We start from the raw sequence: 27,012 nt of genomic DNA on the forward strand, positions 1-27,012 counted from the left end.
AGCTCCCTATGAGATATCTCCAGGGCCAGACATACCAGGACTTACATACTGCTTCACCATTTTTCACTGGGTGGGATGGGTGAGTGATCATCCCTGAGCCTCACTCTGTTCACAGGTGCAATGGATCTAATAACAAAATCTACCTCCTGGAGATGTCCAAAGAATTAAATGATGTACACCAACACTTGCTATTTCAGAGCCTGGTTCAAAATACAAGCTAGATAAATATCAGCTGCTTTTTCTAAGAAATAAGAAAGAAAAGCAAATGTTGCCCAAAAGAACAGGAAAAAGACAGACATTGATACAGGTACAGCAGGAGGGGGGAGGAGCTGTCAGTCTCTGGTAATGAGGAGGGGCCTTCTGATTTCTGCTCTCCACTGCATCTAGTGAGATGGCCTAACACAGCTCCTTAGAATGGACAAAGCCTGAAAGGTCATCTGATTTACACTCTTCATGAACAGAAACCAGATGCCCAGAGGGTTTACATGACTTACCAAGGCCATACAGCTCCTGAGGAAAGTGACAGGATCAGGAGGAGACAGAATTACAGGGCAGAACCCACTGTCCTGCATTAAATCCTGATACCTGCCATACCTGCTTCTGACCTTGGGCAAAGGATAGAGTGTCTTCGAGCCCAAGTTTCTTCATCTGTGAAGTGGTAGGTACCTGGGAAACAGCAGTTCCTCTGTAAATATCAGCCCTCCTTTTCCTCCCTTTTTGTGAGGTTCCCTGGCCTGGATTGAAACTGAAGATAGTGGCAGCATGTAAGTTTGAGGGACCGCTTCCCTGAACACATAAAGATCAGAACGATGGGCAAGTATGTGAGACAAGTCGGATAGCAGGTGTGTTTAGAGCAGAAACAGGCCTCTGAACAATTAGGGAGGCCAAGGCACAGGCAAAAGAATGTTTTATTTTGTTTTGGAACCCGAGTGTCACTTATTACATATAAAATGCAAGCACATGAGAAAAGGTTCAAATGACATATAGAAGCTAATTTATGTTACCTCCGCTGTTCTATAGACTTCACATGCACAAGCTCACTAACTTCCACAAGAGCCTATGAGATCAATACTTTATTGTTCCCATTTTATAAAGGAGGAGAGTAAGGCTCCCCGAGGTAAACTTGACCAGGTGCTGATGCAGAGGCAGAGCCAGCATGTAAACCTGGGCACTTGGCTCCTAGCCTAAGCTCTCACCCAGGGGTCTTGAACTTCTGGAAAGGGCCAGATGGTAGATGGCTCAGACTTTTCAGGCCCAGGGGTCTCTCTGGAAGCTACTCCACTTTCCCTTTGCAGCACCCAAGCAGCCATAGACAGTATATCAATAAATGAGCATGCCCATGTTCCAATGAACATTGAACCCTAAAATCCACATTTCACAAATTTTTGGTGTCACAAATTATTCTCCTTTTAATTGCTTATAACTATTTAAAAAGGAGACACTTTTTTTAGCTTATGGCATACAAAACCAGACAGTGCACTGGAGCTGGCCTGTGTCCCAAGCAATCTCCCCTGACAGTGTGTAGCACTTCTGCAGAAGGTGCTGACCACCTGATGGGCACTGTCCAAGTGGTCAGCACATATTAGTTCCCTTCTCCTTCCATATGCTTGTCCTCTCTTAACTCCTATCACCCTAAAGCCGAAATTTCACTCCGTGAACAACAGAGAAATGAAAAATAGGGGCCGCACCTTCATGAGTAAACACAGCCATATTGGCCCCAAAGACAGGGAGAGATGGAGAATTTTAGGTCAGTGTGTCTCAAGCTTTAATGAGCACATGTTGGGGGTCCTGGGAAATGCAGGTTCTTTCTCAGCAGGGTTAAGTTGAGGCCTGAGATGTCACTTTCCTAACAAGCTCCTCGAAGAAGCCAGTATTATCCGCTCCGTGGGTCACTTACTAGAGCAGCAAGCTTCCAGAACAAACCTTTTGTGTCCTGAATGCTAGCCAGACACAGAAGACTCAGCCTCCTGACTTCAGGGTCAGAACAGCGTCCCTCGGGCTGGACTGAGGCAGGAGTCCTGGAGGCAGGGTTGGGCACAGGACAAACGACAGGCCCCTCCCCCACATCATCCTGAGATGACAGAACTGGAGAGGAAGGCAGGAGGGGCAGTGATCAAGAACAGGCCAAGGAGGGCTTAAGCAAAGGCCATCCGTTGCTTCAGGCAATGGCAAACCAAGGCCTCCCTGCCCCCCCCACCCCAGGATCCCCTCCTCCCCTGCCTGCCAGGGCACTGATGGACCAAAGCAAGAGGCCTATTTCCTCATTGGGCCTCTGAATAACTAGGGCACTTCCACAAGGTCACAGTTATTCATTTAAATTCCAGCTCTAATCAGCAGACAGAGCCTGAGAAATTATGAGGCTCTCCTTCTGAGGAGAGAGGCTGTCATGGAGCACGGTAAACAGCCCCTCCTGACTGGAAGGAGAAGCCCTGGGGAAGGGGACCGAGGGGTCTCCTGCCCACAGGCCCCAGCCCTGTTGCAGGCCTTCTAGGCCTCCTCTACCTTCATTACTTCTAAACAGCTTCTTCTCCCTCGGCAGAGAGTTCTGAAACACAGAGGGGTGGGAGAGAGGGCTGGGACTCCCCACTCCTGCCCCACAGGCAGCCTGGGGGACCACTGATGAATCCCAAAGGTGGGATGTACAGGATAAGCCTCTCACAGGGGTCCCTTGCAGGCCATAAATGGGTGGCATGGCCTTGGGGATGTTCTTTGGCCTCCCTGGGCCTCAGTTTCCCTCTCTGGAAAGAGAGCTGTACTCCCTACACAGCTGCCCTTGAGTGCCTCATGCTACCCTATCATCCTAAATCTCCTTCCCAAGGACTAAGAGGAAGGGCTGTAGATTTTCCCACAGAGTCAGTGAAATATCACCAAACCCTTTTCTCCTGGGTGTCTGGGACTCTCTCCGAGTCACCAGCCTGCCTCCTAGGAAATGAGCCTCCTTCCAGGCCATCTCCAACTGCGTTTTATAGTGGGGTAAAATCTAACCAATCTGCTCAACATGTAAAATTAATCAATTAATCAATCCTCCCTTTATAGTCTTCCAGCAGCCTCTGGGTAAATAGTTACATTAGCTCATAAAATCCCCAATTTGTCTTCCTGAGGGGAAAGAAAAAAAAAAAAAAAAACACCCGTGAACCACTAAAGCTTCTTGTTTTGGAGCCACAGTGGGGGCTGGCTCCGGTTGGCCTGGCCAGGGGCTCCAAGAGGCCAAGGCTGCCACTGACCTCAGTCAGGCCAGGAGACTCAGGCAGCCCCTCCTGCCACAGGGAAGTTTCTGAACCTGCAGTTGCTTCAGACCCACAAACCAAAAAAGTTCAAGGAGTTGGTAGAGTGACAGGATGGGCAGTGGGTTGACACCTCGGGGGCAGATGAAGAGTAGACTTGGAGTCAGGCTGGAGTCCTTTCTTGGCCTGCTACTCCATGGCCAGGTGACCTCAGCACCTTACTTAACCTCCTGGTCTCAACTTCTTCCCCAGAAAATGTGGGCTCAGGTGATACACCTCAGAGGGTTCTTAAGAGAATACAATAAAATGACAAAATGGCCATGATATTTAGCTGGTTATAGCTGCTGCCCCCGACACATACACACAGCGGGCCCAGGGCCCACTGTGTTGCACGCTACATGCTGTTATGCCCGGGACCAATATGGTGTCTTTGTGAGAATTAGCAAAAGTGCCTGTGGTCAGACGTTGCCCCAAGGATATGGGGTTGGCAAGTGGGGTTGCCCACTCTTTCCCACAACTGAGTCCCCCAGAGCAGGTCATGACACACACAAGTTTAAGTGGTGACCCTGGGTCACCCCTGCATTTTTACAAACAAAACTCGAGGTGTTGGGCTTACTCCCTCACCTCCTTGAATTATTCCAGAAAACATCTCAGCAAAGAGGCCTTCCCTGACCACACTCTATAAATTAGCAACTTTATTTTTACCTGTTTCATTTTCTCCGCAGCACTTACCACCCTCCACCCAAAACAATATATACGTAATAGCACATAATCTATACCTGTGTATGGTTGTCTCGTTCATTGTTTGCCTCCAACTAAAATCCATGAAGACCAGATTGTCCCTTATTTGTTCATTGTTACAGTGTCTAGGACAGTGCTTGGTACAAGCATTGATAGTTTCTCAAATGTTTGTTGAGTGACTAAATCATTATTAAATAGAATGAATGTAATGGTATCTTCCTAGGAGATATTATCCTATGCTTTGGTTCGAATACCAATTATTTTCAAAGGTGGGTTTGGACAAAAGAAAACAGAAGTGGAAAACCTTGTAGATTAGCTAGAGATAACTGTATTTTTCTCTTATGTTGTGTAATATCCCACATCGATAATGACCAAAAACTCTTCTTAAGTTTGGCTGATTATGTTAGGTACTCAAAAACAATTAAGGCTAACTTCATTTGGAAAAAGGGCTACTGATAAAAAGAAAATGTCGCATGATTGTGAGGCAAAAATAAACAGTAGTCCCACTAGGAAATACAGTACTTACTTGCTGAGGATTTTCAGTGATGAAACCAGCATGTCCTCGTGGACATGCATGAATGTTGGAGGGACTCAGCAATCCTCATTTCAAAGTCCAGCGCTGCCCCTGACGAACCCTATGACCTAGGAAACAGCTTAACCTTTCAAACCCTGATTCCCTCCACATTAAAATGGATATAGCAATACCTATCTCACATTGATGTGATAAGAATTTAATGTTAAAAGGACTAAACATGAGAACACCTTAAAAAGATGACTCTCTCTTCCCATTTGGCACAGTGACTTCTTCTTCACCAAACTGGTTCTAGCCAGTTTAGAAAGGTCTCCAAATTGTTCTAAATCATCTGGCACTTCCTATCGCTAAATGGTTGAATCCTCTCAGATGAGTCTGTGTGTGAGCATGTAGAGGGGGTATACATGTGTCTATGTGTCTATACACACTTGGTGCTTAAAATCATGAGCATGGAGAGTGTGCATTTTAAAAAGAGACACACAACATCATCAGAAGGACGTTTCTTCCATTTGTTCATTGATGAAATTTTTCTTTTTCTTTTCTGTCTCTCTTTTTAAAGTGAGTATGTATTAGTTACATAACCAGGAAAAAAAAGGCCTTGTTAATTTCATAGTGGAAAAGTCATTTTTTAGAATAAAAAGAAAGAAACCTTCTTTCACCCACATCTTATTTTCCATGCTAAGTATGTCACAGCTTCAACTTTCAACCGCATGAAACCATAGAACATAAGTAGATTGATGGAACACAAAGCAAAATGCTCATTACATTGGAAACTATATATCTTAATATCTTAGAAAACATTTTCAAAGAAAATGCTCATTTGCCACTTTTTTGATTCACCCAGAAATATTAATCAGAAGGAAGTGATTATATCAGCATGGGGACCACATTCCTTTGGTTTTAAAATGGCTCTTTATAACCAATAGGAATCCATCAATTCAAGGCATTTCTTCTTCTAAATCAATAAAAATACAATGTACTTAGATTTCTGTTCTGTTTAGTGTCCCTAGAAAAAGGTCTCACTCGGAACCAGAGCATGCATAATCTGGCAGAGAGGGAATCGCCATGGCAGCTGCGCAAACACAAAGACTCACCTGGACCTTGACTGACATCTGTGGCAGCATTTTCAAAGGGAGGGGAAAAGAGGAGAGAAAGAGGGAGAAAAAGGAAGAACAGTGTTAGCAGCACACACACACACAATGCAATGTGCCCTTGCATGACTATCAAGTTCATGCAAGACCCCAAAGGTGCTCAGTGTCTGAGCATTTACCTTCACCCAAAATCCACCCATGCAAGCCGAGGGGTCAAGTTCCCTTCCCACTGTGCATGTAGCGAGAGAGGTAAGCTTCACATCTGTCCGGAAAGACATACTCCTGGAATCAGATAGGGCTCAAAAGAGCCAAGCAGACTGGAATCCTGCAAGAATATTGGTTAAATATTCTGGTTGATTTCTGCATGTCAACACCCAAGCAAATCCTTCTTCCCCCATACAGAACACTGGACGTGAAGTCAAGCAGGGTTTCCCAGCTGAGAAAAAGTAATAATAAACCACTCCTTTGAGGAACAAAGAAAAAAAGGCATAAGAATTCAGAGCAAGAGGCAGCATTATTCACCACAGAGGACTGAAGGACACAAGATCACAGAGCATTTATAATTGTCCCCTCCCCCATATTCCCAGTGACCATTCTTCATCACAGACAGCAGTATGTGTGCATGAGATTGTGTGTGAGTAGATCATTTGCCATACAAATGGAAAACCTGCCTCCCCCTTTAATTTCTCTCCTTGCTTTTCACCCCATCATTAATGACAGGAATTGCCATTTGAAATCACTTTGACAGCTACAAATAAACATCCAGTCTTGCGAAGGTTGACATTTGAATTAAGCCAATGAACTTTCAAAAATGAAGAACGGTTCCCTCCCATCATCTTCATGAACACAATCTCCGACTCCTACCCTAAAGAGACAAATAGGATCACTCTAAGAAAGCTGAGCCAAAGGCTCCCCCGAGCCTCAGGAAAACCCCCACATGCGGCCTCACAGCAGATGCCTCCGCCACAGGAACCAGGGCTACTTTAGGAAACCACTGCCCCTGTGGTACTTAGAACACTGGATGGGAGTCTGGTATTCCCACACTCATTATCTAGTCTAATTCTTTTTTGTTAATATGGAAGATGAGAGTGGCCCCAAGACTTGTCCAAGGTCACACAGCTGGTTTGGAGTATAGAAAAGACCTTAGATCTCTTGAATTCTATTGAATTCTATGTTCTTTCAACTGAACCCCAGCTCTCCAAGGGCCTATGGAACCTAAGTTCAGCTTGCAGGCTAAAGTGTGCAGCCTGGAGTTCAGGAAAAGCAGAGGGAGCACCTCCTGGCTGCAACCCAAGAGGTCAAGGGTCATTCTCTGAGCCTTTAACTTGATGCAATCAGATTGATAGAGCAGTAGCCAGTTCCGTGGGGCTCTTGTGCCAGGAAAACCCAGGCGCTCTCCTCACAGAGAGGAGAGATCTCCTCACCCCAGCACCCTGGAAGGTCACACACCTCAGCACACACCAGCATTTCTCCAGCCCACACTCTGATTCCCTAGAAACTATATCTGCCCAGGGACTCCTAGGGAGCTCTGAATCATTCCTCAGCCACACCCCCCCTCTCAGGTTCTCTGGTGAGTTGTTAGATCTAGGGGTGGAGTGGCAGCAGGGAGGAAGAAAAGAGGCAAAATAGAAGAGGTGGGAAGGAAAAACATGCTGCATAAATAACTAGGCAGGGCCATTACGCATGACTGAAGGGTTGCTGGGAATAGTGGTCGTTAAGATATCCCATCATTAAACAGGATATCAAACTATTTACATGTGGTGGAGCTGAAGGATGGAAGCATTGACAGCATTGTTCACAGAAACATGTTCTTTTGGGGACACCAAGACCCAAGGGAGACAGGATACCATGAACCCCAAATTTCTTCCCATACTAAGTTGCCCAGTTGGGCTTCATGGTTACAAATCTTAAGCTGTGGAAACAGGTCTGGGTTCAAATTATGGGCTGTTCCATGACTTTGGATCAGTCTCTGAACTTCCAAATCATTTTTCGTTAGCTACAAAGTGGGAGGAGAGAGGAGCCTCCCTTGTGGCAGTGTTATGAGAATTAAATGAGATTAAATACTTGTAAAGCCCTTAACTCAGTACAAGGCAAACAATGCATCAGTGTGGGTTGCTCTGATTACTAGCATTTGAAGCACCACAGAATTACCAAAAAAATGTCGACCAGATGGCTCCCTGGAATCACCAAGAGACCACAGGCATTAAGCTTCATTTCTTTTGGTGATTTGAGTTCTATCCTTCTGCTGGCTTCAGCCCTCTCTCTCCTTTTTCCAAATGGTCTTTCCTCTCTCACCACTCCTCAGAGAAGTGGGGCCAGGGGAGTGAATGGGTTCGGGGATGCAGAAGTCAAAACAAATTCCATTTTTTTAAAGATTTATTTATTTATGCATACAAGAGCTGGGGTACAGGCCAGAGATGCAGGGGGTGAGAGGATCCACCAGAGACAGAGTGGGGAACAGAACAGAGAGACTGACTAAAATACACTGCTGAGGGGAGCAGCGGGCAAGACAGGAGAGGTTTGCCTCGCCATGTGGGTTTCTCCCTGGCCAGCCAGGGATCAAACTCATGCTGCAGAGGCTGTGGATTACTTCATAGACTGGTGCTTAATCCCTTGCACCACCAGGGAGGTCCACAAATTCCATTTTTATTTCTTGTACTTCCCTCCTGAAGTTTTAATTTGGCCCAGCTCTAGCCCTGCACATACATGACAGCTCTTCTTGTCAAAGAGGGGTAGGGTAATGAGGTCACCAAGAAAAAGTCCCTTTAGCTGAGGGTCAGGGGCCAGGCTTAGTCCCTGGCTGGATACCATCCTAGAAGCAGTTCTGAGCATTACACGCAATTTGACATATGGAGTGACTCAGTATCACCTGGCCCCTGGCCCAAGAGGTAGTAAGTGACCTGAATCTCTGCTTTCAGTTCTGACCAATAGAAAAAAGTGGAAAAAAGGTGGGGGAATGGGCAGAGAGTAAGGGTCCAAACCTCTAAAGTGTCCATCTGCTCTGCTATCTTCCAGCATCCTATGCCCTTTCATTTTGCAACAAACCCCAACTGTCTTCTGGGGAGTCCCCTTTTGCACTCTTTGTCACGTGGCTTGGTAGAGATGACCCCAGGCCCCACTTTAGTTCTTTGGCCAGGTCATGACAGAGAGAGGGGGAATCCAAGGCTGGAGTGCCAGGTTGAAGGCTGTGGTTTGACAGCTTGTGTAATTTCATGTCAGATACCCAAGCTCTCTGTGCTGCTATTTTCTCACCTATAAAATGTGTGTGATAATAGTTCCTATCCTCTAAGGTTGTTGTGAGAAACCTAGAATGTCCCTAGAATAGAGAAAGCCCTCAATGTTAGTTGGTCAGTTTATTATCTTCACACATGAGAGGTCACACAGCAAGGAAAGTTGACCTAGGATGAAGCTGTGGATACTTATGAATCCATAATTGCTGTCTCTCCACTTCCAATGCGATCACCCCCAGAGCTCCCTCTGTCTGGAATAACTACAGGTAGACAGCCTGGAATCTATGTATTAGGGAGGAATATTGGGATCCCAGAACTGGCCAGAGGAAATATATATAAGCAAATGTGTGTATAGCAGTTTTTAATGGGTAAAACATGGGTGCAAATTGCAGAAGAAAAGGCAGCTGACAACTGGGAGAGATTGATCAGGAAGGTGGCATCCTCACCTGTGCCAGCACCTCTTCAGTTCCCCCCTGCTGCTTTATTTTCTCACACTGCTGGGCCTGTAGTTTTCCAGAGCGCCACTGCATTTAAATCTATATTCTATTTTCTCTCCTAGAAAATAGGTCAGACTCAAGACAGAGTTCACCGGGTGGGGTCCCAGAAGATTTGTCTGGGCCTCTCCTCCCAGATACTGCTTGTGTAGGCCATCCCACTCCTTCCCCAAGCTCTTCCAGGAACCTGAGAAGTCTCAGACTCCTGTCCCCTGATCTAATCCTGTCCAAAGAAGGGGTAAGGCAGGAGGACTCCCAAACTCAACAACCCTCTGCAGCTACAATAATGGCAGACAGAGGGCCCTGTCTTTCTCTCCATGGTTAGAAGAACCCATCTCCCCAAACAGCAAGAAATTGTTTCTCCTGAACCTTAAAACAACCATGCTGAGGGTTTGCACCTGTAAAGGTTGCAGGGCATGTTGAATACACACTGAGAATCTGTGAGGAGTAGAGGTGGGAATGCCCTAATTCACTTCTTCCATAGTTGTGATGCCGAAGAGAGCAGGTAAAGGTTGTGATGTTTTCAAATTCTTCAAGTCCTCCTGCTTTGCTCCTGCACCCCCACCTCCAGTTTCCCACCACAGGTTTGAAGGTGGCTACAGATTGGGTCACAAATGGTTTCCATCAGGACTTTTCCTCCCAAGTATTTCTTGAGCACCCCCGATAGAGGACATAGGGACATAGAGGGACATAGAGCACAGTGAGTGCCAGAGCTACGAGGAAGGGAGAAGGAAGGGGCAGGTGATGTGAGCCACCCTCACCCAATGGTCACAAGGCAGCAGTAACACACACTGAGCAAACAGATCCTGCCTGGAGCCTTTGTATTTGTTATTCCTCCACTAAGTAGTCTTTGTCAGGCACATATAGATCTAGTTCTCATTTCCATCAGGTATCAGATCAAATATGATTCCTCAGAAAAGCCTTCTTTAACCACCTTTTCTAACAGCAGGAGCCTCCTCTGCACTGACCCTGCTTCCCCTTTCTTTGTGGCACTAATCACTATTTGACATTAGAGGATTAGTCTGTTTTTATTATTTATACCCCCCATGGCAATACAAGTCCATGAGAGCTTATGTCTGTTTCCTCGCTTCTTGCATCCCCAGTGTTTAAGCAGAGTCTGAGCAGTATGTACGGAATGGTGAATAGATACAACCCATACCACTCAGTAGACAGATATTCAGTATCTCCATTTACACATGAGGAAATTAAGCTCAGGAAGTTAAGGCACAGCTGGGATTGAACTCTGGATCTGTCTTAATCCCTTTATTATATTAATAAACCCTTTTTTCTCTGTGTTGACCTCATGATAGGGTGGGTTGTCTCCATACACTAACAAAGATGGAATCTGGAAGCCCTAGAGACAAGAGAGCAACCTATTCCCTGGTGATTCTAGTAGAATTCTCTAGTAATTCTAGTAAAATTTCCTGGGGAGGCTTGGGCCTCCCCTTGGTCTGGCTGAGGGTACATGTCTGTTCCTGGGCAAATTACTATGTTGTGTCAAGTATCACATGTCAGAGGGTGAACGTGGGGATAAAACAGGATGTCTACATATATAGATATATATATAATATATATATATGCCTGGACAAAGCAATACTAACCATAACAAAGCTCAGATTTATGGAGCATTCCTTGTGTGCTGGGCACCGAGCCAAGAGTCATCTTATTTCCCACCACCACCCTAACAGAGAAGAACATTATTCATTCCATCTGATAGAGAAGGACACCAAGATCCAGAGAGGATGCTCTATCATTATCAATGCCTCCCATTCTCAGAGCAGCATATCAGATAAAGGTCCAGCTACATTTCTGAACTAAAGAGCCAACCAGAACAGGTATGGTCTGACCACGTAGCTACAAGTTAGAGATCAGAATATACGGCATCTCACAGAAGTGAGGAAGCATCACAGCCCTGGGCAGAGAAAAAGGAGCAAATGTAACAGATTACAAGCCTGGACCACTGGAGCCTCTATCTTGGGCCAGCTACTTTACTGGAGCTTCAACCCACCCCTTGAACTGAGGAACTCTGGGAAGTTAAAAGGATGTTCCCACCTAGAACCAACAGACCTGCCCTTCTCCCCTTGTAGAATACACTCCAGTATAGGAATTCTTTGCCCAATTTGCCCCAAATCCACATGAAACTCTTGCCTGCACCTATTCTCGTGAAAGCAGGCCAGTCCACTGCTATATGTAATCTAGTATCCAGAAATTACTATGGGGAAGAAAGCTGTTTACAGGTGCTGTGGACTTCTATAGGCTGGGGTGTGCATGCCAGTGTGCACAAGAGCCTTCTGGTGTTGGAGGCAGAGAGGAGAGAGGCTGGCCACTGGCCTCCGTATATCCTTGGCCCAGTCCCACAAAGATCCAGAGAGGATGGTCTTTCCCCCAGAAATCCACCAGGCTGTTACACTGGAGGTGGGACATCATTCTTGCCCCCGGGAAGAACAAGACAAACTCCATCCCCCTATTTCAGAAACAAATAAAAAAAAAAAAAATTCTTTTCACTGAGAAAACTTCCAGTGAGAAAACTCCACTTCCAGCAGTGGAGAGGCCTTGTTGCCCGCATCCTGAGGCTCTTTCTGGCTCTCTTCGTCTGAGCTCTTCAAACACAGGAAGAGTTGTCTCTCCACAAAGGCCAGGTGGTGTTAGCTTCATCCCCAAAACGCAGCCCATTTATCCACCTTTGTAGAAAACGAAGCCCCCAAGCCCTGGTGCTGTTTGCTTTTGTTCTTTGAAGCTAATAACCCCAGATTGCAGAGATGGAACACAGGGCGGGCTGCTGTGTCAGGAGCAGGCAGCCTGGGAAGGCAGCAGCAAGGAGAGAAGCAGGATGAAAATCAGCAAGAAAGGCGGCCAGCCCTCCCGAGACCAGGTCACTGCTGGATGGGAGCACCTGAAGGACTCCTCCATGCTTGTGGGGGCTCTGGCTCGAGGACTCCTGTTTAGAGATGGACTCTGAGATTGGTGCAGACAGTGGGGTGGTGGCTGGTTGGTTTTTATGCTTTAGGGGTTTTGAGCATAGTCACAGAGGCAAGACAATTCAGGGGATGAATTCTTGGCTTTGTCACCTCCTGTTGAAATATTTTGGTCAAATTTCTTAGCATCACCTTCCTCTTTAGACACATGAGAATAACAACAAGAGAGTCAGTTCTGGTAGAAGCACCAGTGCATTCCTAAAAGTCACTGCACTCAGCCAATGAGACAGTAAAAGCCACAGGGCTTCTAGGGAGAAGCAGAGTGGGTCAAGATACTTCCTCAGTGAAACTTCATAAAAGATAGAAACCTATTTCACATGTATTAAGTGGTTAAGAAATATATAAATACTACAATATATGAGTACTTTAAAAAGACTGGGAGTTTTCTTGTGGATGTGGGAAGCTTGTGAGTTGTTGCTAAGTAGTCAAAGAAAGAGTATTTGAAATTAAAGGGGAAATTGTAACAGCAAGTGTGGCTGGTGTGGCTCACAACACGCATAGTGACTGAGGTCACAAGCACCTGTTTGAGGTGTGTGCCTCCCCTATTCCCACACAGCTTGGCTGCAGTGTTCTGCCTTCACCTAGTGTTTCTAGGTGGATGAGACTCTGCATAATCAAAAGCAAAATTACAATGCTGACATTGTTCCCTAATAGATCAATCGCGTTGGAACAGATTTGCATTTTCAAAACAAGCATTATAACAGAACTGACTGTACCTAATTTATATGACGGTTACAAGGATCAAATGAGATGATCCATATAAAGTGCTTAGCACAACACCAGGCACAGAGTAAATGTTCAATAAACTTACTGAAATTATTCTTATGAATCTCTGCCGACTTGTTGACACATTCCATATAAATTCAAAATGCCAACTTGAGCTTCTATTTGCCAGACTTGAGTCTGGCAAACAAATGGCATCTTTAGTTAAGTAATACTCCCAGGCCCAACCCATGAGGTCAGCACCCTCGGGAGGCTCCCACCCAACAGGGTGAGGGCTTTAGAAAAGTACTCATTGCAGATGGACACTCTCAAGTGACGGGCCCCACGTGCCAACGACCTAGGTAAGTAGATGGTTACTGCCCTCTGCAAACTGGAGCAGGACCCTCCAGGGAGAGGAACACACACCCGCCTCTCACAGAACACCAGGAGACCCAAAGAAAATCTGACCTAAATGGCTTACCACCTACTATGACAGACAGGAGCGCATCACAGGAGAGAAAAAAGAAGGCAGCCTGTATCGTGGGAGAACAGCCCAGAGGCAGTCACCTTCAATTTCCCTGCTTCCTGCAGAGAACATAGGGTTTAAGAAGTCACTTCTGGAGTTGGAAGGATGTGGGTAAAATCTCCAGCCCTTTTGTACACCCTGTGTAGTCCACGGCAGCCACCACGGCTCCATCTGTCAGATGGGGACAATCCACTTATCTTGCAGGACTTGTAGGAAGGCTAATAAGGAGCTAATGTATGCAAAAGCATCCAGAGGGTGGTGGGCACGGAGGAGGAAGTACTAATCAACGTTGACAAATCATAATTACTGCACTATTGAACCGGAGTGATTTCCTTGAGACACAGAATCTGCCTCTTTCCAAGAATCCCTTGCTCTCTGGAAAGACTAACTCCTCTGGGATTCTGCCCACTGGAAGAATGATCTGGGAAAAGTAAGTGGATCTCTCAGGGTTTCCATGAAGATGAGTTCTGCAAATTTTGCAAGTCAATACAAAAAGTATTGGAAGAGGAGGTCTACCTCCTTGTGGGGGCGCTGTCACAGAGCGCAGAAAGGAGTGCTAGGTTTGGAACCTAGCCTAGTGGCTCTATTTTCCTGTTGTTTTTTCCAGTAAAATATACAAAACATAAAATTCACCATTTCAACATTTTTAAACATACACTTCGGTGGTATAAATTATATCAATATTGTTCTACCTTCCCCACCTCCATCTCCAGAAGTCTTCCTCTTGCCAGGCTACGATTGTGTCCCCATTAAACAGTCACTCCCTAAACATCTTACCTGCAGCCCCTGGCAACCACCATCCTACTCTCTGTCTTTATGAATCTATTTACCTACCCTAGGAGCCTCATGTGAGTGGAATCATACAGTCACTGTCTTTGGTAGCTGGCTTTTCCTTCCTTTGAGACTAAATAACATTCATTGTATGGTTATGTTACATTTTCCTTACAGGAGTCTTGATGTTAATTGCTGACTTTCCAGCCTATCACCCGCTGTGTGACCTTGTGCACCCCCGACTCAGCTTCTCTGAGCCTCAGTTTTCACATCCATAACTAGTGGAAACAATGACACTATCTATGGAATCATTGCAGTAAGTTTTAAAGGAGGCTATATGCATGGAAGCACTTTGTAAACAGTAAATGCCATGTCATGCATCTCTTCACTCCAGAATTGTCCAGCCAGGAGCAATTCCTTTCTAAACACTGTGCTATATCCTAATGTCAAAAGGAAGACTAAGTGGAGTCCTTATTCACAATGATGTTATAAGAGAATTTTTTTTATAATTTGCAGAGATCATTGTCCATTATTATATCTATTATTTATTGAAGGTCTTCTATGCATCAGGTATTGGAGATGTGTGTGTGTGTTTATGTGTCTGTGTGTGCGTGTGTGTGTGTGTGTGTGTGTGTATATATAATTTAATCCTGATGTCAGTACTGATATTATCCCCATTTATCCAACAGGAAACTTTCCCCAAGTCCACTCTATTCATAAGCAGTAACCAGGAGTTGAAGTTTCTCTGAATCCAAAGCCTTTTTCCTTCCCAGAGTCCCATGCAACCATGCATTCCCAATTATTTATTTCATCATTTGTCTAACTACCCAAACCTATCACTCTGTGGGATATGGCATCAAATTTCAGGAAAGTGGTATGAGCTTGCCAAGTTCAGTGTAAAATTGATAGAAAGAATTGATGACCCTTTAATATTCTAGCATCCACAATATCTGCTGTGGACAAGACCTTAGGACCTGTATTTCAGAGGAAGGACCCTAAATTGGGGCAACGTCTCCAGAATTGAGTTCCACAAAATACAGCATCCAGCAAGAAGTAAATAAGTAGTCCTTGATCCTTGTAAAATAATGACCAAATAAGTTTAGAAAATCATGAGTCAAACGAAAGTAATCAAGTACTTCTAGGACAGGACTTCAGAAAGCCTCACCTACACTAAGATGCACCGTCATTTCCAAGAGGGGATAAGTAGGCAGTTTTCCCAATGTTTTGGAATCCTGGCCATTTTTCCCTCACAAGATACCTAGTAACATCTCACAGAACACAGTTTGAGAAAGTCTAGCTTCAAGGTTCTCAGAACAGCTGAGAAGCTTTTGAATTTATCACAAGCCTTTGTCTTCAACCTTTCTGTTCCCATCGTAAGCCTTTGTGTCTGGCTCAATTTGGAACAGCTAAGACTTAGTGACCACTTACTACATGCCAGACACCAGCTTAGGCACTGGACACACTGATAGCTGCCGAAGAAGCAGTTAGTAGTAGATCTAATGAACTAAGAGCGCACATAAGCAATGAGAGGCAACTTATAAGGCCGTCTGTTATGGCACTTAGCACTAATGGGGGATTATGTGTTGACAGACTGTGTCGGTCTTTTACCGGAGAACCTGTGAAGTGTTCCCCAGAGGATGGACAACAATTAAGTGGGGGAAAATCTTGTAAGAACATTTCACCATAAATGGCCAGCAGTCAGAGGGATACACATGAGGGTGGAGTCCCTGAAAGGCATATGGTAGACCAGAAAGACCACAGTTTTGAGCTCAAGTACCAAATTAGTCATTTCTCATGTGGTTGTGGCTATGTGACTTAAACTTCATCTGTAAGATGGGGCTTATTCTATCAGCTTCAGAGCTGTCAAGAGGATCAAAAGAGGCAAATCATATCACATGCCCAAGCACCCACCAAGCACACTTCTGCCCATTTTCACTGATTGGTACCATCCCGGGTGAAGCGGTAAAGACTTTGAGGCTGCTTCTGGAACTTGGAAAGAAAAGTGGATCCTGACGGATTAGCAGTGTCTGCCAGGTGCTTGGGAAGAAGGGGGTCACCTACCAGCTGAGTTAACTGGTCTCTGCCAATGTCTCCCCAATAGTCTCTGCCTGAGCAAAGGAGTTTCTAGTAACTGGGTCACCTGAGAAGAAAGCAAAGAGCTCTCTCACCTCCAAGTCCCTGGCAGACTTTCCCAGCCACCCTCTGTTTCTTTCATTTTCAGAAAATGAGCAAGACTGATCTCTTCCCTCTGCAAGGCAGAGGGGTATGTGGTGATGTACAACCAGTACCTGCTCTGGACCTGAAGGAATCTTTTATGAGTCTGAGAACCACACACATGGCCTATTAGGAAGGGCTTTCCCTGGCGGGTTCCATACAACTCAGCAGGCACTGTTGGACAGGGCTCAGAAATCCTGTTGGACAGGCAAGAAACCTAGGCGGCTTTCCCCTGTGGGAGACTCAGATCAAACAAGCAGAGGGTGAATCCCTATAGGGAACTTCACGCTTTACATGTTAATGTTTTGGAGTTATGATTATTATTAGTCACCATTTTTATCTTGTAACTTTTGATCAAAAAACATAAAAAGGGAATGTGTATATGGTAGTTTCAGACAGCACAGGAGGCCAGACAATTTTAGAAATGGAAGAGTTCAGGATATCAGGCAGCTCAACCCCTTGTTCCCAAGCTCAGTCCACTGATTCAGAGCACACATGGGGACTGTGCCAGGGGGTGGGCAAAGGCAGGTGAGCAGGACAGACACAGGTCTGGTGCTCGTAGGCTTTAGCGCCTCGCTGGGGAGGTGGGCCACAATAACCAGACAGGCAAGATGTCCTTTGAAGATAATTGCACAATCAGTGTAATGTTGTCCAGGATCCTTTGAGGTGCAGATGAGAGAAGCAGACCCCCATCTGGGGAACTGACAGGTCTACCCAGCTGGACAGCATTGAAACAAAATTCAGGTTAAATGCATCCCAGTGCTGCTTCTGAGAGGGGTTCTGGAGAAAAATCCAGAACTAAGTGAGAATAGTGGCAAGTGAGGGAAAAAAGCTAGTGGCCCCATCTATGCACTTTCATAGAGGAGCAAGAGTGTGGACCTGGATATTTCACTGTGTTCCTGGTAGTTACTCCTACACTGTAGCAGCGGAAAATGCAGGAGACCTAAAGACTAGAGCCTTTAACAATCAGGACAAACAGGAAGAGAGATGAGGGTTCCCCAAAATCAATTAAAGAAGGCAGAAGAAGGAGGGCGTGTACACCCACCACCCAGGCTGAGCTCTGATGTATCTGCTGTTCATTGCTTGGGAATTAACCACACAAATCCCTGGATAAACCTGAGAGTTATTTGACTACACTAATATCCCCTTTCGAATAATCCGGACAAATACATTGAGAGAGGGGGGGGCAATCCCAGGGCCTGGAAGCAGAGGCTCTCGCGCTTGCAGGCATATGCAGTGGAAGTCCTTGGGGACGTATTAGAATACACAGGGCACTGCCCCCCCACCGAAACCCCACTACCAGATACCACTCCCAAATGCACCATGCATGCTTCAGACAAGAGGGGTGACCCAACGTGTGGGAACAGGCCTGGATTCCCTCCCCAACACTGCCATTGACCTAATTCTCCGCAAGGAGATTTTTTTTTTTTTTTTTTTTTTTGGTCCTGCCTGTTTGTAAATCAAGCCACCCCAGTGTACAAACAGCTTCAGGCCAGAAAGCAGGGAGAAGCCAGGAGACCTAGACTGTGTACCTGGCTGACATTTCTTAGGGAGGACAAACTGATGGAAATTCTGTGAGGCTCAGAAGGGGGCGAGGAGGTGCAGGGTAGAAAAAGGCATGTGATCCAGACCATCCCCAGTGGATATTCAGACAATGCCTTTCACTGGATATTCTAATACGACCCAAAGGAATTCTACTACTAACTTTATGATGTCATGGAGTTTTCTTAATCTGTCTGGGTCACTGGTCTATAAACCACATGGGATATTTTGACCCTGGCATTTTTAAGGACTTGAGTGTATTTATTTTGGACCTGCTTTAAAAAAAAAAAATGTCAGGAAGGAGACTGACTGGTTTTAAGAAGATGTGGTTTTTTGAACTACCAAAATTGACCTGGTTAAAAATTAGACCTGTCAGGAAAAAAATCAACACAAAATGGAACTGACAGCAGCTAAAAATGCTCATGGTAAAATTTGCTATTGACAAAAAAATTGAAGGAAGAATCAAACACTCTTGACAAAATTTAGATCGGCAAATCTGACATGAGAAAATTGGATATGGTAGAAATAATGACCTTAAAAGAACAGTCACAGAGGCAGGAGCTATATAGGCAAAGTGTGATAGGCACGTGAAAAAAAAATAACTGATCGATATATCAAATTTCCATTGTAGAAGGTGCACAAGGTAGAACTGATCTTGTTAAAAATAATCAGTAAAATAAAAATGAATTGGAAAAATAAGAAATGGCTTAACTATGTGCAAGAGAAAATGGATTGAGGAATAAAATGGGCCCAAGTTGTTTGCTTCTGGAAAATACCCCTCGATAAAAATGCTTCAGTGTTTGTATAATCCTGATTACACCAAGAGAGAGTTAAAAGGTCTCAGGGTCAAATTGTGCAATCAAAACATCTTGATAAATGCTGGAGAAAAAGAAATTATACAATCTCAGAGGTCCTATCCAGTTGTAATTTTTTTTCTGATAAGAGGCCAGGATAGAAAGTGAATAAAATGATACAAATACTTTACTCCGAGGGAGACCATAGCATGGGGACCAGCTACTGCTTGCAACAGTGGTTCTGAGACTAATAAGATTTCATTTACCAATAATATATGTCCAGCAATTTAAAGCAATATTGGAAACATAGGATAACTGCATTTTTTGGGGGGGAAGAAAGAATAAAAACCCAAAACTGACAGTCTTCACATATTTTCTTAAAAAGAAAAGACATTTTAATGCCCCAAAATAAAAGGGCATAACCTCAAGAACTTTTTAAAAAACTGAAAGTGAGGGCCTCCCCTGTGGTGCAGCAGTTGAGTGCTGGGTTGCGAAGTTGCCCGCAGCCTCTGCAGCATTGGTTTGATCCCCGGCCACCAGGCGAGGGTCCCACATGGCATGTAGACTTCTCCTGCCACCTGCTGCTCCCCTCAGCAGTGTACTTCGTCATTCCGACTATTCTGCTCTCCGCTCTGTCTCTGGTGAATTCTCTCACCCTCCCGCGCTTCTGACTGTACCCAGTGCTTGTATAAATAAATAAGTAAATCTTAAAAAAAAAAAAAAACTGAATGTGACTTTACAAAAGACTTTCTACACTGTTCATTTTTCTTGTTTTTCTTAAGAATAGGGACTTTCTTCCAGTCCCTTTGTGTGTATGTTGTACACTGCACTAATGGTAGATTGGGGAGTCACTCTGTGCTACCATACCCTCATCTATAAAACAGAAAAGGAATTTACAAAGTGCCTGAAACATAGCAAGTGCTCAAGCACTAAAACCTAAGAAGCAAAGGCCATTTAGGATTAAGCTGAATCCCAGACTCAGATTGACCCCTGCTCCTCCAAGCTGAGAATTCTTCACACATTCTGGAATATATATGTTCCTGGTAACAAGAGCTGAAGGCATGGACTGATCAAGACAACCCCCTATTTCTCTTCACTACCAAAACACACATGCGTGGCAGGTGGGAGGGTCTGGGAGGGCAGGACTGGGAACATAAGTGCTAGGAGGAAAGGACAGTTGTTTGGAAATGCTCAAGATGATCTCATGTGGGTGGAACTCATGGCAACAAATGACAGTCACTGTGGCTTTCTGGTCCCAGCAGACTTTCACCGTCTCTGCAAGACTTTCCTTCAGATAGAAATTCTGCCCACAAATCCTCACCTCCAGCACACTGACAAGAAGATAAATCAGTTGCCCTTCCCTTAGCACACTGACACTCTCCCCCATGCCACATAATCCATCCATCCCATAATCCAAGCAAACACATAAAAGACAGCTTTTCTGGGAAGGGTCTTAGTATCATCAACCTGGCCCTGACGTCAAGCGAGTGACAAATGAGCTTACGTAGCCCCTCTCCACTGCTTCTTCCCTGCTTCCTTCTCATGTTTAGATGTCACCTCCTCAGAGGGGCCTCCCTGACCACCCCTTTTCTCGTTAGTTCTCCCCTCACCTTGCTCTTTCCATACATAGAATTCAACACAACTGCAGTTATCCATTTGTTGGTTCCTCTTTTTCCTATTTAGAGTTTCCTCCAATTTGTAAGTTCTGGGAAGACAGGCACCATGGCTGTTTTGATCAACTTGGATTGTACTTGTCAATCAATGTTCCTCTGAATCGGACCTCTTTAGTCAGGAGTCTTTTCTCACCGTGAAGTGGATGCGAGAACGGGAGTTCCAATCCTTGGGTTCTAGTCCCCATTCCCCAACATGCATGCTGAGCAGCCCTCTGGAAGTCACTGGGCCTCTCTAGGTCACCCTTTAATAAAAGGTGGCGATTGGGTTGGGTTGTGGTGCTTAAGATAAGTTGGGGGGCTGTATGTTTTTCCCAGGGGGCAGAATATATAAATCAAAACAATGTTCACTTTACAATTTAATACAGGCAAAAGATTTCCACCAAAGCTTGACAACAAGTGTCCTAGATAGTAAGATACTGTTGATAATAGACCCAGAAAAACAACACTTACTTGGGAGTTATGGGTTTAAAAAGATTGAGCAATATGGGATTTCACTTAAGCAGTCCATGGAACTCGTGCAGGCACTCACGACCCACAGGGATGCACTAAGACACAAGGACAAAAAGTAGAATGGGGGGTGAGAGCAGCTTGTGTGTTCTCTTTGCAGAATCCATATCAGATTCAGGAACAGAGCAGAAAAAAATCAGAAAAGAGCAGGAGAAAGACAGGTCAGAGGTAAGGTGAGCAGCAGAAGTAAGGCAGTACCCTGCATGCCAGGCACACCCACTGAGCCAGAGGGGGATTGGGTTAGGTCTTCCCTCAGGAGTCACATTCAGTGAAGACTTAAGAGGAGTAGATGAAGTGAGTTAGAGTCAGGCTCATTTCTGAGGCAGACAAGCTGCTTTCCCTCTTCTGTCCCAGGTCCATCCTATAAAATCAGAAAAACTATAGAACCTCCCTAGTAAGAGTGGTTGGAAGAGTGACAGGAAGTGACATTTGAAAGCACTTAGTCCAGTCCCTGGCACATTAAAAAAAAAAACTTCTGGGAATGAGTTCTTTGTCATCATCATTAAATTCACTCCATCAAAACAAGCAGATAATAAACCTTATGATTTCCATATTAAACATACACAGCTCAACAAAAAGCAAACAACCCAGTCAAAAAGTGGGCAGAAGAACTAAAAAGACACTTCTCCAAAGAAGAAATGCAAATGGCCAACAGGCATATGAAAAAATGTTCCACATCAGTAGTTATCAGAAAAATGCAAATCAAAACCACAATGAGATACCACCTCACCCCACTGAGAATGGCCCACATTAAAAAACCAGAACCAACAAATCCTGGAGAGGATGTGGAGATAAAGGAGCCCTCTTATACTGCTGGTGGGAATGGAATCTGGTCCAGTCACTATGGAAAGCTGCGTGGAGGTTCCTCAGAACATTAAAAATGGATTTACCATATGACCCAGCAAGTCCACTCCTAGGAATCTACCCAAAGGACACAAAAACACTAATTCAAAAGGAAACCTGCACTCCTATTTTTATTGTAGTGCTATTTACAATAGCCAAGATATGGAAACAACCCAAATGCCCCAAAATAGATGAATGGATTGAAGAGTTGTGGTATGTTTATACAATGGAATATTACTAAGCAATCAAAAATGACAAACTCATGTCATTTATGGCAACATGGATGGAGCTGGAAGGAATTATGTTAGCTGAAATTGGTTAGAAGGAAAGATAAATACCCAGTGGTCTTATTTATATGTGGAAAAGAGAAACCAAACAAAAATTTAAGACAAAGTCAAAACTAGAAAGTTGACCATGGAACTGAGACATACAGCAAAAGAGGGGGTGGAAGAGGGATCAAGACAGGGGAAGGTATGGGCCTCACTGGTGGCGCAGGGGATTGAGCGCAGTGCTCTGAGGCTGTCCATGGCCTTTGCGGCAGGAGTTCGATCCCCAGCTGGCTGGGGAGCAACCCACATGGTGCAGCAGACCTCTCCTGTCTCGCTCGTTGCTCCCCTCAGCAATGTATTTTGGTACATCTGCCTATTCTGCTCCCCGCTCTCTCTGGTGAATCTTCTCACACCCCCCCCCCCGTGACTTTGGCCTATACCCCACTTCTTAAAAAAAAAAAACAGACAGAGGAGGGAAGAACACAAGAGAATATGGGTGATGGTTTGAGAGTGAAATGGTGGCAGGAGGACTATGGGAACTACAATGATATAAAAAAATTAATTAATAAATAAAAATAAGAATAAATGGCATTGTTTGAGGCAATACTCCAAGGTGAGATGAGACCTGGAAACTAAGCTAACTTCAGTCTTCAGTCCATCACTTCCCCCAAGTCCTCAGTCAGCAGATTGATGTCAGAAATGGCTGCCAACTGGGTCCAGAAAACATAGCCCTGGGTCTCCACTGGTTCTTTGATATGTCTTCACCAAACCCCTGAACTTCTCAGAGTTTTCTCTGCGTGAAGAGGGTCCCCTCAATGGACAGAGACCATTGTGGTGTTTTTGCCTCTCCTTTGAAAGCCTCCACCACTTGATATGGCTCCGTTGATTAGACCACATGAACTCATTCCTGTCTGTTGACCACTCACCCCCAGAGTGTCTCCTGATACCCAGTGGGCCCCCAGTAAGTGATGTCACTGCAGGGAATGGGCAGAGACACCCTTTGAAGAACCTACTGGTTTTCTGTAAGAGATTTCACATGCTCACGTATGCTCCGCTGCTTGGTTCCCATCACACACCAGCTGGGTCCCTAACACCTCAGTTTCTTCTGCTTAGTAAAATGTTCCAAGGCGTTCCTCCTCCTCCCTGGGCTCCCCATTCTGACTTATGCTGGATAAGCAACTTCAGATTGCTGAACAGCAACACACAACACAGCTGGGTGAAAACACCCGTGTCCTGAAATTCCTGGAAAACTGTGATACACAGCAAACATTCAGAGCATGGACACGGAGCCCCCCCACCCCCACCCCATCCCAGCCTTGGAGAGTCGAGACAAGAGGAAGGCAGCCAGCAGGCAACCGAAACCAAGCCGCAGCGTCTTAAGAAAGTATTTTGTTACCCTTCCAAATACCCCATGCCTGGGCAGAGAGAAAGAAACCACAGGTGAATCTGTCACCAGCACTTAACCTCCCTCCACTTCACCAGGGACTTCCAGAGCCTCCAGGGTAGGGACTAGGCACTTAAAGCCCACAGGGACAAGAGTTAGAGGAACCTCTCCCCCCAATCTCAGGAAATGTGTGGCTTTGAAGGAGAGCCTCAGGGCAGGTACCCCCAAGAGCTCAAAGCTGCCAAGGCATTTCATGTTTATGCACATGGTTGCAAAGAAACACAAAGCACAAATCAGACTGTCCGGCTGACCTTCATTTCTCTAGATTCCATTTAGATACCGTTGAGTCCTTGATTCCCACAGGGTTCTGATGATCTAGGAGCCAGAAACATTACCATGAACTGAACATCCAAAAGCTTCAGGTTCATTATTTGTAGGTGAGACTTAAGTTTCCATTGGTAGAATTTTTCTCAAATAAACAAGCCTCACTAAGTTGAAGAAAAGCCAATGTGACTAGTTTTTGAAACTAACTTATGAAAGTAGAGGAGGCCCAATGATGTAGGGTAAAGAAATATGGCTGCTTTGGTGGTGGTGTGGGGTGGTGACATACATCTGAGGAGGTGTGAACTTATTCCCCTAAATCATATATAGTATTATAAACCAGTGTCACTGCAATTTAAAAAAACAAAAGGAATTTCAGATCAAACTGTGATATCTAACTGTTCCAGTGAATCCCATATGGGAAAATTCCAAAGATAATTGCAGAATTAATTTAAGAAATTCATCAAAATAATTAAAAACAGCTTTAAAAAATTTTGGATACTATTACCTTCAAAAGCAGGCCCCAACTCCAGCCAGGTCCAGAAGATATACCCTTTCAATTATTAATCAGTGAAGAATTTTAAGAAACTTTGTTCTACTTTCCTTCTACATCTCTGGTTATTTGCTTAGAATTTATATCATGGATTCCTTTTTATCTACTACCCTAAATATTAAGATTCTGAGTTTAGCCTTCTTTATTTCTCACTTACACTCTTTGCCTAGACAACCCCATATATGTTCCAACTTTCCCTACCCCAACCCTACCTTCCCTATCTTACTCCCCAGCAAAACCATTACCCCCACCTGCCTCGGTCTCCTACCCACAGGTGTTCTACAGATTTTAAAGAGAAGGCAGGATAAGGATAAACCAAAATTTATTATGACTGCTCTTGCATTTACCCCAAATCTGCTTCTCCCATTGAATTCCCCATCCTAGTAATATCTACAACAATATGATTATATTACAGAAGCTCCTCCTTCCCCTTTCCAATTATAATAATTGATAAACCATAGTAATTAGAAAAATGTGGCCAGCATTCATTGAATGCTTACAATGGACCAGCCATTGCTCTAAGCATTCTATTTGTACCATCTCATTTAAATTTCATAGCAATCCTAAATGTTATACTATCATTATCCCCATTTCACAAATGGGAAAATTGAAACAGAGAAGTTAAGTCCTTTGCCCAAATTTGCACAGTTATTATTTGGCACAGGTGGGCAGCCCAGTCCAAAACCACCAAAGGCCACTGCTGTTCCAATTATCAAGTTCCTCTCCTTAGCTTCTCTGCAAACCTTCTCCCATCACTGCTCCCCCATAGACTTGTCTCTCTCACACATAGCCTCCACTTGGCTTCCCTGTTGTAAGCCTTCCAATCACCAGCCAATATTTGTGCAAAGTTCCCCTAGAGTCATCTTTTTAACATTCAAATCTGACTGTCCCTATGCAACTGAAAACTTCCAATGATCCTAATTGCAGGAAAAATAACATCCAAAACCCTTACAAGCATTTAAGAACCACCCTGTCTAACTCTTCCTCTTATTACTCCCCAGTGGACCTCAATCCTTCAATTCAGTCTTATTAACTACTGCAAACTACTGGCAATAGCATCCTATTCTTTCACAGGGCTACCCTGAATACCCCTTCCTCCCAGTCTACCCAACAAAGCTGCTGAGTCCAACCCAAGAGTTTCCACTGTGAAATTACCTCTAATCACTCAATCCCACCCCAAGCAGGCTAAGCACGCTCGTTTTTGAGCTACTCTACAAACATGCCACCTGGTATTTTAGCAACTGTAATGTGCAAAGCTCCTCTTTGCCTGACAGACTCCCCATAAGGCAATCAAGAGCAAGGACCATGCTGACAAACCAGCAGTATTACTCTGAGTGTCAGCCTTACACAGTTCAAAGTTGCTGTGGCTTTTATGCTGAAAGATGCTCTGGGATAGTAATTCCAGAGTGAGGAGGAATTCCAGGTGTGGCCAGAGTACCTTCCCACCACCAGGTGCTGCAAAACCACCTGGCACAGAGCTGAGGACCGAGAAGAAGCGTCCAATACACATACCACTGGCACCCACAGCACTTCAGGCATGAGCCTCCACCTGAAACAGCATGCCCTTGGAGTGAGAAATTGAAGCAGGAAGTGAAGAGTAACTATAGCACTAAAAGAGAGAGAAATGGAGACCTGACTATTACAAGTGGTCCCCAAAACTTTCCAACCAAACTTGCCATTAGAAAGAGTAATTTTATGGCAGATCACTTGTTAGCGTTTTGAGGAACCACCATACTATAGAGAATTCAAAGAAAGATCAAAGACAAACCTTGAAAGCTGACCATAGACTTGAGGCATCCAGGAGTGGAGAAGGAAGGATAAAAATGAGGGCTGGGGAGAGGGGTTGACAAGGGAAACAGCGCACAGGACTAGGGTGATGGGGTATGAGTGCTTTGGTGATAGGAGAGCTGCGGTGCCCATGCCTGAGGGGAGAAATCATATATTGTTCAAAAACTAACAATGATATAAGGAAAAAGGACTTGATTTAAAAATAAAATAAAAGAGGGCCTCCCTGGTTGCTCAAGGGGTTAAAACACAGCCGATGAAGCTATCCGCAGCTTCTGCAGCATAAGTTCGATCCCCAGCCAGCCAGGGAACTATCCACATGGTGCAGCAGACCTCTCCTGTCTTACCCACTGCAGTGTATTTCAGTCAGTCTGCCTGTTCTGTGGTGAATCCTCTTACCCCCCACACCGCTGTCCTGTACCCTAGTTCTTGTATGCATAAATAAATCTTAAAAAATAAATAAATAAAAGAGTAACTTTACCACAAACTCTCAAGCAATTTATATCTATGTTTAAATAATTTACATACAAGTTAGCTAGACATTTTTATTATTTCCTTCCTATGTCTCCAAAGAATGCTCTTGCATGTGCTCCCTCCTGAAGGCCACCAACATAATCTTCCTGTCTCCCTGAAAGGATGCACACAGTCAAGTACAAGGGTGGGCATGACTGACAAGACATGTAAACACCTGTACATACTCCCGACAGGTACACACCTGCTGTGCTACAGCCCATCCAGTGATTGGGGCTGATGGGCACCTCATTCATGGCCCAATAGCTCTGAGCATCTACATTCTTCCTCTGCAGCTCTGATCCCTTCTCGTCCCCACCCAGAATCTACT

The 27,012-nt window shown here is 44.7% G+C and overlaps 1 protein-coding gene across 7 annotated transcripts in view; it reads right to left on the reverse strand.

The window, feature by feature from the left end:
• The window catches only part of NRXN3 (neurexin 3), a gene marked incomplete at both ends in the record, with an annotated part of 1,501,492 nt that overhangs the window by 1,462,033 nt on the left and 12,447 nt on the right, over positions 1–27,012 (reverse strand). For all 7 annotated transcript variants that reach the window (XM_084241403.1, XM_084241402.1, XM_084241405.1 and 4 more), the window contains one exon: positions 5,592–5,609. In XM_084241403.1, coding sequence (XP_084097529.1) covers positions 5,592–5,609 — 18 coding nt within the window. The remainder of the gene's footprint in view (positions 1–5,591; positions 5,610–27,012) is intronic.

The sequence above is a fragment of the Talpa europaea genome (genome assembly GCF_964194135.1).
Source record: "Talpa europaea genome assembly, chromosome: 8".
Taxonomy (NCBI): Eukaryota; Metazoa; Chordata; class Mammalia; order Eulipotyphla; family Talpidae; genus Talpa; species Talpa europaea.